Source organism: Jaculus jaculus, chromosome 6 (genome assembly GCF_020740685.1).
Source record: "Jaculus jaculus isolate mJacJac1 chromosome 6, mJacJac1.mat.Y.cur, whole genome shotgun sequence".
Lineage (NCBI taxonomy): Eukaryota > Metazoa > Chordata > Mammalia > Rodentia > Dipodidae > Jaculus > Jaculus jaculus.
Genome location: NC_059107.1, coordinates 60,347,890 through 60,361,094, shown reverse-complemented (window position 1 = coordinate 60,361,094; position 13,205 = coordinate 60,347,890). Strand labels below are relative to the sequence as shown.

The window sequence follows — 13,205 nt, the reverse complement described above, 5'->3', positions numbered from 1 at the left end:
GGTTTCACTCTACCCCAGGCTGACCTGAAATTCACTATGGAGTCTCAGGGTGACCTCAAACTCATGGCGATCCTCCTACCTCTGCCTCCTGAATGCTGGGATTAAAGGTGTGTGCCACCATGGCCAGCAATTTTTAAGATAATAAAATTTTAGTACAGTTTTATATATATAGAATAATTGAGCCAAGAGTAGAGTTACTCCCATTACTTTATCCTACCTCCACCCCTATCTCCAAAGTTTCTGCCCTTACACATCACATTAGTGTGGTACAATTGTTCAAGTTAATGTAGAGATACTGATACAATGTTATTAATTACAGTCTATGGTTTACATGAGGAGTCACTCTTCCATATACATCTATCTGTTTTGACAAATGCACAAACACGTGCCTCATAGTTTCATGAAAATTCTCTGCTTGGGGCTGGGGAGCTGGCTCAGTGATAAAGCGCTCGCAGCACAAGGACTAGAGTTTGGATCCTCAGCACAATAAATGCCTGGTGGGAGTGGTAGCCCACCTGTTATCCCAGCACTCAGGAGGCAGAGACAGGCTCCCCAGAGCAACCGGGCTAGCTCTACTAGTTGAATCCACAAGCCCTGGGTTCAAGTGAAAAACCCTAATCAGCGGGAGAGCCATTAAGAAAGATACCCAACATCACCCTATAGCCTCCACACACACATGCACCTATATGCATGCATGCCCCCACACATGCAAATACCACACACACACACACACACACACACACACACACACACACACGGGGGGGGGGAGAACTCTGTGTTTCACCCATTCATCTCTCCCTCTCCCTTGCCCCAATCCCTTTTTATTATCTCTATAAAATTGCCTTTTCCAAAATGTCATAGTTGAGTGATGCAGACTGTACCCATTTCATGGGGGCTTATTTCAGTTAAAAATATGCATTTAAGTTTTTTTGTTCATTTTAAAAATTTATTTATTTGAGAGTGACAGACAGAGCGAGAAAGGCAGAGAGAGAGAGAGAGAGAGAGAGAGAGAGAGAGAGAAAGAGAGAGAAAGAAAGAATGGGTGTGCCAGGGACTCCAGCCACTGCAAACAAACTCCAGATGTGTGCGCCCCCTTGTGCATCTGTCTTTCCCTCTCTCTCAAATAAATAAATAAAAATATAATTAAAATATTATAAAATTATGAATAAAATATTATTAAAATTATTTTAAAAGGGCTTAAGGGCTGGACAGATGGTTTAGCGGTTAAGGTGTTTGCCTATGAAGCCTTAAGAGTGCATGTTCTTCAGGTCCCACATAGCCAAGTGCACAGTGATGCAAGCATGCAATGCCAGACATGCACACAAGGGGGTGAGTATGTCTGGTGTTCTTTCACAGTGGTTGAAAGGCCCTGGTGTGTCCATTTTCTCTTTCTCTGTTTTTCTCTCTTAGAAATAAAAATAAAATAGAGCTTAAAACCAGCTATGACTGCATAGAGAATTTGAAGCTAGCCTGAACTTTATGAGACCCTATCTCAAAAGCAGACAAACTATAAATATATAAACTCTTTCCTAAGAATATAAAACATCTTCTCATTTACTTAAATCTTTGGCTTCCACATTAGTTACTTTTCTTGTTGTTATGACCAAAGGCCTGACAAGTAACACCTTTTGGGGCTCAGTTGGTAGGGTGCTGGCCTACCACATATGAAGTTTTGGATTTGGTCCCTAGCATGGCATAAAACTGGATAAGGTGACACATAACTCTAATCCAAGCACTCAAAAGGGACAGGCGGGAGAATCAGAAGCTCAAGGTCATCCTCAGTTGCACAGCAAGTTCAAGGTGCTCCTGGGCTATGTGAGATCCTGTCTCAATATAAAGAAGGAAAAGAAAGAGGAGAAGAAAGAGGAAACTTCTAGGGAGAAAAGATTCGTGTTGGCTCTTGGTTTTAAGGGACAGTCTATCACAGCAGAGAAGTCATGGTAGCAGGCGCGTGAGGCAGCTGGTCATACTGTGTTCGCAGTCAAAAAGCAGAGATGAATGCTGGTGCGCAGCTCTTCGCTCTCTCCTTTTCATTCAGTCCTGGACCCCAGCCCGGGAGATAGTGCCACTCACATTCACTTTCAGAAAGTTATAGCTTTCTGAAAATACCATCACAGACACATCCAGAAGTGAGTTTTTGAGGGTGAATCTAAATCCAGTCAAACTGACAATGAAAATTAGACAGCACAGCTTCTCCTCATACAGATATATATATTTTGTTATATATATTTTGTTAGATTTATGACCAAGTTGTGTTTTCATTCATTTGTTTTGGAAATGCTTGTGGATCCAACCACTTACAAGGTAAGTGCTCTACCATTGGGCCATGTGCTCAACCCTTTATTTATTTATTTAATATTTTATTTATTTACTTAAGAGTGAGAAAGAGAATGAGTATGTGTATACCAGGGCCACTTGCTACTGCAAATGAACTCCAGATGCATGTACCACTTGTACATCTGGCTTTTCGTGAGAACTGAGGAATTAAACACAGGCCTACAGGCTTTGTAAGCAAGTGCTTTTAACCACTGAGCCATTTCTCCAGCTCCTAATAAAATATAAATAAATATACATACAAATGAAAATGTGAATATAAATTTTGTGGTTTTTTTTCAAGGTAGGATCTTATTCTAGCCCAGGCTCATCTGGAACATACTCAGTAGTCCCAGGCTGGCCTCAAACTACAATAATCCTCCTACCTCTGCTGTGAATAAAGGTATGTATCACCATGACCAGCATAATAAAATTATTGAAAATAAAATAAAATAAGGGAGTGAGGCATGGTGGCACACACCTTTAATCCCAGCACTCAGAAGGCAGAGGTAGGAGGATCACTGTAAGTTCAAGCCACCCTGAGACTACATAGTAAATTCTACACCAGTCTGGACTAGAGTGACACCCTACCTTGAAAAACCAGAAAAAAATAAAATAAAACAAAATATAATAAAATAAGCCAGGCGTGGTGGTGCACGCCTTTAATCCCAGCACTCAGGAGGCAGAGGTAGGAGGATCGCCGTGAGTTCAAGGCCACCCTGAGACTCCATAGTGAATTCCAGGTCAGTCTGGGCCAGAGTGAGACCCTACCTCGAAAAACCAAAAAATAAATAAATAAATAAAAATAAATAAATGAGTGAATAAAATAAAATAAGGGGGGCTAGAGAGATGGTTTAGTGGTTAACCGCTTGCTTGTGAAACCTAAGGACCCTGGTTGGAGGCTTGATTCCTCAGGACCCACTTTAGCCAGATGCACAAGGGGGCACACATGTCTGGAGTTTGTTTACAGTGGCTAGAGGCCATGGTGTGCTCATTCTCTCTGTCTGCCTCTTTCTCTCTTTGTCTGTCACTCTCAAATAAATAAATAAAAATAAACAAAAAATAAAATAAAATAAAATAAGGGCTGGAAAGATGGCTTAGCAGTTAAGGTGCTTGCCTGTGAAGCCTAAGGACCCATGTTTGATTCCCCAGATCCCACGTCAGCCAGACGCACAAGGTTGCACATGTGCACAAGATGGCACATGTGTCTAGAGTTGGATTACAGTGGCTGGAGGCCCTGGTGCACCAATTCTTTCTCTCTCTCTGTGTCTCTCTCTCTCTCTCACTACCTCTGTCTCTCTCAAGTAAACACAATTTGAAAAAATATTTTTAAAGAAAGAAAAAAATATTAGAAAGGGCTGGAGTGATGGCCAGTCTGTTGGGTTTGCCTAAATAAGTAAATAAATAATTCTAGGGATCACCCTAAACTTTGTAACATGCATTTATTATTAACATAAGTCTACTTTCTTGCTTAAGTATTTTATTTATTTGAAAGGGGAGAGGAGGGACTTCTGGTTAAGATGGCAGCGTAGGAACGATGCCAAAGCAGCCTAGGGGAGAAAAAAAAAAGAAAACAAACAAACAAAAACAACCCAGCAAAATACACTCTTCTACTAAAAAGGGAGGTGTATAAGAAATTACCAAAGGCAGCAGAGAAGTAGGAGAGATCAGAGCACCCAGAGCCCGCACAGGCCGGCAGAAGCGGCTCCAGCAGCGGCAGCACCAGGCCTGCAGGCCACAGCTGCAAGGCTCTGCTTGACCCGCAAAAGCCAGGTGAGGGGATTTTCCACTCACACTGGAACTCTTTGCAAACTCAAAAAACATGAAGGGAGGACTGCAGCAACCAATGGAGGAGCAGATCACGAGGTAGAGGATCACGTGGACCAGTGGGAGAACTAGACCCACCATCCACAGCCTCCCCTCCCCCAGCAGGACAAGTGCCAGCAAGCACCAGAGACCTGGGGAAGGGCGATCACAGCACCCAGCATCGGTGATCAGAGCAGTGATCTAGCGACCCAGCCAGCCTACTTGAACCCACAGCGCACCAAAGAAGGACCCAAGTAGGAGCACAGCATAACTAAGACCAAAATCATTCCAAAAGGTAACTGGGATTACACCAGGTCAGTAACTGACAAATAAGCCTGGTATATAGGCTTGAATCGGAAGTGCTAATTGCCACTTCCATATCAGGATAAAGTATATGTTAAATCTGATGGATGGTCAGATTTACCATTCTTAAATAAGGTATATTTTGGGCTTGTTATTTATTGCTTCCTTATTTATAGTGGCTTTGTTTCCTCCTCTGTTGTTCATTGGGGAAGGGTCTCACTTGGTCAGAAGCTGAGTTGGAACCCTTAGCATACCAGAAATCTTAACCTTCTAGCATTTTATCTGACCACAGTGGAATCAAACTACAAATCAATAGCAAGAAAAGCTACACAGCATATACACAAAATACATATACACAAAATATATATATATTGAAAGAAATTAAGAAAGAGAGAAAAATCAAGTTACCTACAAAGGCAAGCCCATCAGGATCACAGCAAACTACCCAACACAAATGTTAAAAGCCAAAATGTCTTGGAGTGATGTATTCCAAGTTCTGAAAGATAACAACTGTCAACCAAGGTTACTTTATCCTGCAAAGCTACCCATTCAAATGACGGAGAAATAAGGACATTCCAAAACAAAAGCAGGCTAAAGGAATATTTGAAGACAAAACCAGCTGTACAAAAAATACTTGAAAGAATCCTCCATGCTGAAGAGAAAGAAAAGCACACATACAAGGAACCTGGAAAATACAAACAATATTCAAATACTAGATAACACAAGAAAGCAGAGGTAAAACTGGAAGAACTACAAAAAAAAATGGCAAAAATAAATACACACCTTTCAACAATATCCCTTAATATCAACAGCCTCAATGCCCCAACCAAAAGACATAGGTTTGGGTTGGAGGGATGGCTTAGCAGATAAGGACCCAGGTTCAATTCCCCAGGACCCAGGTTAGCCAGATGTACAAGGGGGCGAACACATCTGGAGCTTGTTTACAGTGGCTGGAGGCCCTGGCACACCCATTCTTGCTCTTTCTCTTTCTCTCTCTCTCCCTCTGTCAAGTAAATAAATAAATATTAAAATTTTTAAAAAAGAAAAAGACATAGGTTTGCAGACTGGGTTAAAAAGTAGGATCCTACTACTTGTTGCCTTAAAGAAACTCACCTTTTTAAAAAGGATGGACACTATCTTAGGGTGAAAGGTTGGAAAATGGAGTTTCAAACAAATGGGCTTAAAAAACAAGCAGGATTGCTATCCTAATATCTGACAAGGCAGACTTCAGTCCAACATTAGTTAGGAAAGATAAGGAAGGTCACTTTATATTGATTAAAGGCACACTCCAACAGGAGGACATTACAATCCTAAACATATATGCACCTAACATGGGGGCTCCCAACTTCATAAAGCAAATGCTATTAGAACTAAGGTCACAAATAACACCAAACACAGTTGTAGTGGGTGACTTCAACACCCCACTCTCATCAATTGACAGGTCATCTCAGCAAAAAATAAACAAAGAGGCATGTGGATTAAATGAGGTCATAGAAGAAATGGACCTAACAGATATCTATAGGACATTTCATCCAAATGCTGCAGAATACACATTCTTTTCAGCAGTACATGGAACATTCTCTAAAATAGACCATCTATTAGGACACAAAGCAAATCTTAACAAATACAGGAAAATTGAAATAATTCTTTGCATTTTATCTGACCACAGTGGAATCAAACTACAAATCAATAGCAAGAAAAGCTACACAGCATATACACAAAATCACGAAAACTAAACAATACACTACCAAATGATGAATGTGTCAATGAAGAAATCAAGACAGAATTAAAAAATTCATAGAGTCAAATGATAATGAGAACACAAATACCAAAATCTTTGGGACACAATGAAGGCAGTCCTATGAGGGAAATTTATAGCTTTAAGTGCCTACATTAAGAAATTAGAAAGGTCTCAAGTAAACAACCTAATGCTTCACCTGAAAGCCTTGGAAAAAGAAGAACAAGGCAAAATGAAAATCAGTAGATGGGAAGAAAAAGTAAAGATTAGGGCATAAATTAATGAATAGACACAAAAAACAATCCAAAGAATCAATGAAGCAAAGAATTGGTTCTTTGAAAGGATAAACAAGATTGATAAACCCTTTGCTAACCTAGCCAAAAAAAAGAAGAGATGCAAATTAATAAAATTAGAGCTGAAAAAGGCAGCATCACAACAGATACCAGAGAAATTCAAAAAATCACAGGGACATACTATAAAAACATATACTCCACTAAGTGTGAAAATCGGAAAGAAATGGGGTGATTTCCTTGATTTATATGACCTACATAAATTAAATTAAGATGAGATTAGTCACTTAAATAGACCTATAACAAGTATGGAGATCCAAGCAGTTATCAAAAATCTCTAAACTAAAAAGAGTCCAGGCCCAGATGGATTCACTGCTGGATTTTACCAGACCTATAAGGGAGAACTAGCACCATTGCTTCTAAAACTTTTCCATAAAATAGAAAAAGAAGGAATCCTACCAAACTCCTTCTACAAAGCCAGCATCACCCTGATACCAGAGCCAGGCAAAGATAGAACAATAGATGCAAAAATTCTCAACAAAATATTGACAAACAGAATATAAGAATACACCACAAAGATCATTCACCCTGACCAAGTAGTCTCTATTCCAGAGATACAGGGATGGTTCAGCATAAGCAAATCGATAAATGTAATACATTATATAAATGGACTGAAGGACAAAAATCATATGATCATCTTACTAGATGCAGAGAAAGCATTTGGCTCTTCATGATAAAAGTCCTACAAGCCGGACGTGGTGGCGCATGCCTTTAATCCCAGCACTCGGGAGGCAGAGGTAGGAGGATCACCGAGAGTTCAAGGCCACCCTGAGACTCCATGGCGAATTCCAGGTCAGCCTGAGCCAGAGTGAGACCCTACCTCGAAAAAGAAAAAAAAAAAAAGTCCTACAAAATGGGAATAGAATGAACATATCTGAACATAATAAAGGCTATTTATGACAAGCCTACAGCCAACATATTACTAAATAGGAAAAAACTGGAAGCTTTTCTACTAAAATCAGGAACAAGACAAGGGTGTCCACTGTCTCCACTTTTATTTAATATAGTACTGAAAAGTCTTAACCATAGCAATAAGGCAAGAGTCACACATAAAAGGGATACAAATTGGGAAGGAAGAGATCAAGTTATCACTATTTGTAGATGACATGATTCTCTACATAAAGGACCCTAAAGACTCTACCGGCAAAATGTTAGAGCTGATAAACACCTATAGCCATGTAGCAGGATACAAAATAAACACACAGAAATCAGTAGCCTTACTATATGCTAACAACAAACACACAGAGGATTAAATCAGAGAATCAATCTCATTCACAATTACATCAAAAAAAGAAAAGTACCTTGGAATAAACCTAACCAAGGAAGTGAAGGATCTCTACAATGAAAACTTTAAAATACTCAAGCAAGAAATTACAGAAGACACTAGGAAATGGAAAGACATCCATTGTTCTTGGACCAGTAGACTCAATATTGTGAAAATGGCAATCTTACCAAGAGAAATCTACATATTTAATGCAATCCCCATCAAAATTCCAACAGCATTCTTCATGCTAATAGAAAAAACAATCCAAAAATTCATTCAAAAAATCCAAAATTCATAAAAAACGTTAAGTATCTAAGACAATTTTGAGGAACAAAAATAAGGCTGGTGGAATCACCATACCTGACTTTAACCTATACTACAGAGCCATAGTAACAAAAACAGCATGGTACTGGCACAAAAGCAGATATGTCAATAATGGAACAGAATAGAGGACCCAGATGTAAGTCTGGGTAGCTATAGCCACCTGATCTTTGACAAAAATGCCAAAAATATTCAATGGAGAAAAGACAGCCTATTGAGCAAATGGTGCTGGGAAAACTGGATATTTATCTGTAGAAGGATGAAAATAGATCCTTATCTCTCTGCACGCACAAGAATTAAGTCCAAATGAATCAAAGACCTTAATATAAGATCTGAAACTCTCAAACTGCTAGAGGAAAAAGTTGGGGAAACCCTTCAAATTATTGGCCTTGGCAAGGACTTCCTAAATATAAATAACCCCAATTGCTCAGGCAATAAAACCACAGAGTAATTGCTGGGACCTTATGAAATTATAAGCCTTTTGTACAGCAAAACACACCATAAATAGAGCAAAGAGGCAACCTACAGAATGGGAGAAAATCTTTGCCAGCTATACATCTGATAGAGGATTAATATCTAGGATATACAAAGAACTCAAAAAATTATATAATAAGAAATCAAACAACCCAATTAAAAATGGACTATGGAAGCTGGGAGTGGTGGTGCATGCCTTTAATCCCAGAACTTGGGAGGCAGAGGTAGGAGGATCGCCGAGAGTTTGAGGCCACCCTGAGACTACAGAGTGAATTCTAGGTCAGCCTGAGCTAGAGTGAGATCCTCCCTCAAAAAACAAAAAACAAACAAACAAACAAAAAAGGGCTATGGAGCTAAATAGAGAGTTCTCAAAAGAAGTAAGTATGGCATATCAGTATCTAAAAATGTTCTAGATCCCTAGTCATCACGGAAATGCAGATTAAAATTACATTGAGATTCCATCTCGCTCCAGTCAGATTGATTACCGTCATGAAAGCAAATGACCATAAATGCTGGCAACAATGCTAAAAAGAGGAACCCTTGTACACTGTTGGTGGGAATGCAATCTGGTCCAGCCATTGTGGAAATCAGTGTAGAGGTTCCTAAGACAGCTAAAAATAGATTTACCTTATGACCCATCTATACCACTCCTAGGCATATATCCTAAGGACTCATCTCACTACCTTAGAGATACTTGCTCAACCATGTTTATTGATATTCAATTCACAATAGCTGGGAAATGGAACCAGCCTAGATGCCCCTCAACTGATGAATGGATAATGAAGATATGGCACATTTATACAATGAGTTCTACTCAGTGGTAAAGAAAAATGAAGTTATGAAATTTGCAGGAAAATGGATGGATCTGGAAAGGGTTATACTAAGTGAGGTAACCCAGGCCCAGAGAGCCAAGCATCACATGTTCTCTCTCATATGTGGATCCTAGCTATACAGATGATTGGACATCTGTGTGAGTAGGAAGAAAACTCAGTAGCAAAGGCCAGTAAGCTAGAAAAGAGATATAAAGGGAATAAAAAGGAAAGGAGGGGGGTACCTAATGGGATGATATTATATGTATGTAAATAGAAGAATAGATTAATGGGGATGAAAAGGCCTAAGTGAGGTCAGAGGAAGAGATTGAGTAAAGGAAAGGTGGAGGGAGGGCTAATCAAAATCTAAGAGGAATAAATCATATGGCAAGAAATAAATCATATGGCAAGCTACTTTTTTGGACAATAGAACACTCAAGAGCCATAGATTGTTACTAGAAAATTTTCAGTACCAGGGATGGGATACCTTCCAGTGAGTTGTTGGCCAGGGAAGTCCCTGATGCCCCCTAAACATTACTGGCCATTGCTGAGGCCCTTGGTTTCCCACCAGGAATAGATGGTAAAACCTTATTGCTGAAGACTCCACATATTTGGGCTGCAAGGACACTGAGAAATCCTGCTGGAACTGAACTGATAACCTCCTCCATGTAGACCAGCTGACAGAAAACTGGAAGAAGCCATTCTACATGCAGTTCAATGGGGGTGAGAGAAATCACCAGTAAAGATACTTAACAGTGGACACTGCAAGCCTTATATTTGGCCAGCCAGGCCAACTGAGCCAATGGGTACAATAGTGGCACATCTGTCATAGTGGAAACCAAGTGCCCTCTAATTGGACTGGAGGCTCACTCTATGGGAAGGAAAACATCCCTGACACTGAAAACCTACAACAGTGTTAGTCATGAGCTCTAGGGGTGTATGTCTGCTGCTGTCTGGCTAAATGTATGCTCACCAAACTACCCAGTAAGCACTTCTCTTAATGTTCATTCCCATATATTAATGCTACTCTCACTTTTGTTAGAGAACCTTCTCTTTTGAGATAGCAATGACCTCAGGATGACTCAGAAGGCATCATGGTGCTGGAAAGGAGTGACAGGAATGCTCAGCACTGTAATATGTCTAGCACACCTTCCAAGGCTCAGGGTCCATTGTGGAAGAGGTGGTGGAAAGAATGTAAGAGCCAAAGGAAGGGTAGGACTCCTTACAACATGCTCCTCCTTCAGACACAAAATGGCCTTGATATCTATGACCTCACAGTGCCTGACACTACCTACACAAGACCATCATAATAGGAGGAAAAGATCCTGACATCAAAATAAAAGAGAGACTGATTGAGAAGGGGAGGGTATATGATGGAGAATGAAGTTTCAAAAGGCAAAGTTGGGGGAGGGAGGGCATTACCATAGGATATTGTTTACAATCATGGAAGTTGATAATAAAAAAATAAATTTAAAAAAAAGAAAAAGAAAGGTGAAGGCAGAAAGAGAAAGAGAATAGGTGCATCAGGGTCTTTTGCCATGACAAACAAGCTTCAGATGTATGCACCACTTTGTACATCTGGCTTTATGTAGGTTCTGGGGAATTGAACGTGGGCAATTAGGCTTTGCATACAAGTATGACTAACCACTGAGCCATCTCCCCGGCCCATAATCCAAATCCACTTTCAGTTAACACTATAGCATTTCTGTATAACAGCATCGTCTCAATTCACCCCCCCCCCACCATGGCTTACAATGTTGCTCCCACTCCTCTCACTTTTCCCAGGTGCTAACATCATGCAGCACACTGCTGCTCTTCTCACTCTAAACAGAACACTTATCTACGAAGTTAGATAGGAATGAGAATAGGTTTTATTTCTCCTTGGGTGCTTTATTTATTTACTTACTCATTTATGACAGAGAATGGGCACGCCAGGGTCTCTAACCACTGCAAATGAACTCCTACACATGTGCACTTTGTGCATCTGGCTTACATGGGTACTGTGGAATTGAACCTGTGTCCTTAGGCTTTACAGTCAAGCGCCTTAACTGCTGAGCCATCTCTCCATCCTTTTGGTGCTATTTTTTGTTTTGTGTACATCCAGATGTCTGATCTATAGTAGAACTTTACTTCTGTCTGAATAACTTCATTTGATGTTTCTTTCATTCTTAACTTTTTGTTTTGTATTTCAAGGTAGGATCTCACTCTAGCCCACAGTGATCTGGAATTCACTCTAGTCCCAGGCTGGCCTTGAATTCACAGTGACCCCCCATCTCTTTCTCAGCCACCATGCCCCCACCTGTCTCTCTCAAGTAAATAAATTAAAAAAAAAAGACTTGGATAGGCTGGAGAGACAGTTTAGCAGTTAAGACATTTGCCTGCAAAGCCAAAGAACCTAGGTTCGATTCCCCAAGACCTGTATAAGCCAGATGCACAAGGTGGTGCATGTGTCTGGAGTTTGTGTGTAGTGGCTAGAGGCCCTGGTATACCCATTCTCTCTCTATCTGTCTCTTTCTCTCTGCTTCTTTCTCTCTCTCAAATAAATAAGTAAATAATAAATAAATGAAATAAAAAATTTAAGAAGATTTGGTAAAGGTGATTCCCCACTAGCTTCCAGGAGACATCAGAAAGTCAAAGAAAGGGACAGCCCTTCAGAGTCTCCAGCTGGAAGCCTTGTTATGGCACTCAACGGCTGGGCAGACAGCTCAGTCAGGAAAGTGCTTGCTGTAGAAGCATGGGGAAAAAGAAAACAGGCACAATGGTGTACCCTTGTAATCCCAATGCTGGGGAGGCAGAGATAGGTGGGTCCCTCAGACTCACTGGCTAGCCAATTTCACATACTTGTGTACTCCAGGCTGAGGAGAAAGCCTCAGAAAAGGTATATGGAGGCTGAAGAGATAGCTCAGTGATTCAGGTATTTGCCTGCAAAGCCTAACAACCAGAGTTCAATTCCCCAGTATACATGTAAAGCCAGATGCATAAAGTGGTACATGTGTCTGGAGTTCTTTGCAGCAGCTAAAGGCTCTAGCTCACCCATTCTCTCTCTCTCTCTTTCACTCTCTCTCGGGCATGGTGGTACACACCTTTAATCCCAGCACTTGGGAAGCTGAGATAGGTGGATTGCTGTGAGGCCAGCCTGAGACTACATAGTGAATTCCAGGTTTGCCTGAGTTAGAGCAAGACCTAACCTAAAAAAAAAAAAAAGAAGAAGGTGGATGGCCCATGAGGAACAACACCCAGAGTTGTCCTCTGGACACGCGCGCACGCGCACACACACACATACACACACACACACAAATATGCACACATATATGCAAACAAAACAACAATAATAATGATACCCAAGGAAGTCTCAAACCCTCCTAGGATGAAGCTTTCAGGATGTCCTTACCTTGACCTGGTTTTCTCCTCGTATAGCTTGTGGGGTCCAGCTTTCTGACCCCAGCCTTCTCCTCCTCAACCTTCATCACTACAAAGGCAAAGATGAACACAGCTTCAAAATGTATGCAGTAAAAAGGGGCAGGATTTCTAGGAAAATGATCAAATTCATACTCCTAGTAAAAGACCTTGATATAAATGAAAAAGCAAAAGAATCTTAAGTTTATGTATATGCATATATGCATAAGTAATTATATACAAATATATTCATCTGTAATTTCTGATAAACAAAACATATCTCTTTTTAAAACAGAACATTTACTCAGAAAATCACAGAAAGCCTCAGTAAATTTATCACACTTCTGTAGTGTGTGTGTATACTAAAAATAATTTGTGGGGCTGGAGAGATGGCTTAGTGGTTAAGGCACTTGCCTGCGAAGCCTAAGGGC

The 13,205-nt window shown here is 40.4% G+C and overlaps 1 protein-coding gene across 1 annotated transcript in view; it reads right to left on the bottom strand.

Annotated features, from left to right (window-relative positions):
- The window catches only part of Slc4a5 (solute carrier family 4 member 5), a 179,857-nt gene that overhangs the window by 131,477 nt on the left and 35,175 nt on the right, over positions 1 to 13,205 (bottom strand). Inside the window, exon 2 of the mRNA XM_045151539.1 lies at positions 12,770 to 12,847. Within this exon, the coding sequence (XP_045007474.1) occupies positions 12,770 to 12,845 (76 nt within the window). The 5' untranslated portion in view covers positions 12,846 to 12,847. The remainder of the gene's footprint in view (positions 1 to 12,769; positions 12,848 to 13,205) is intronic.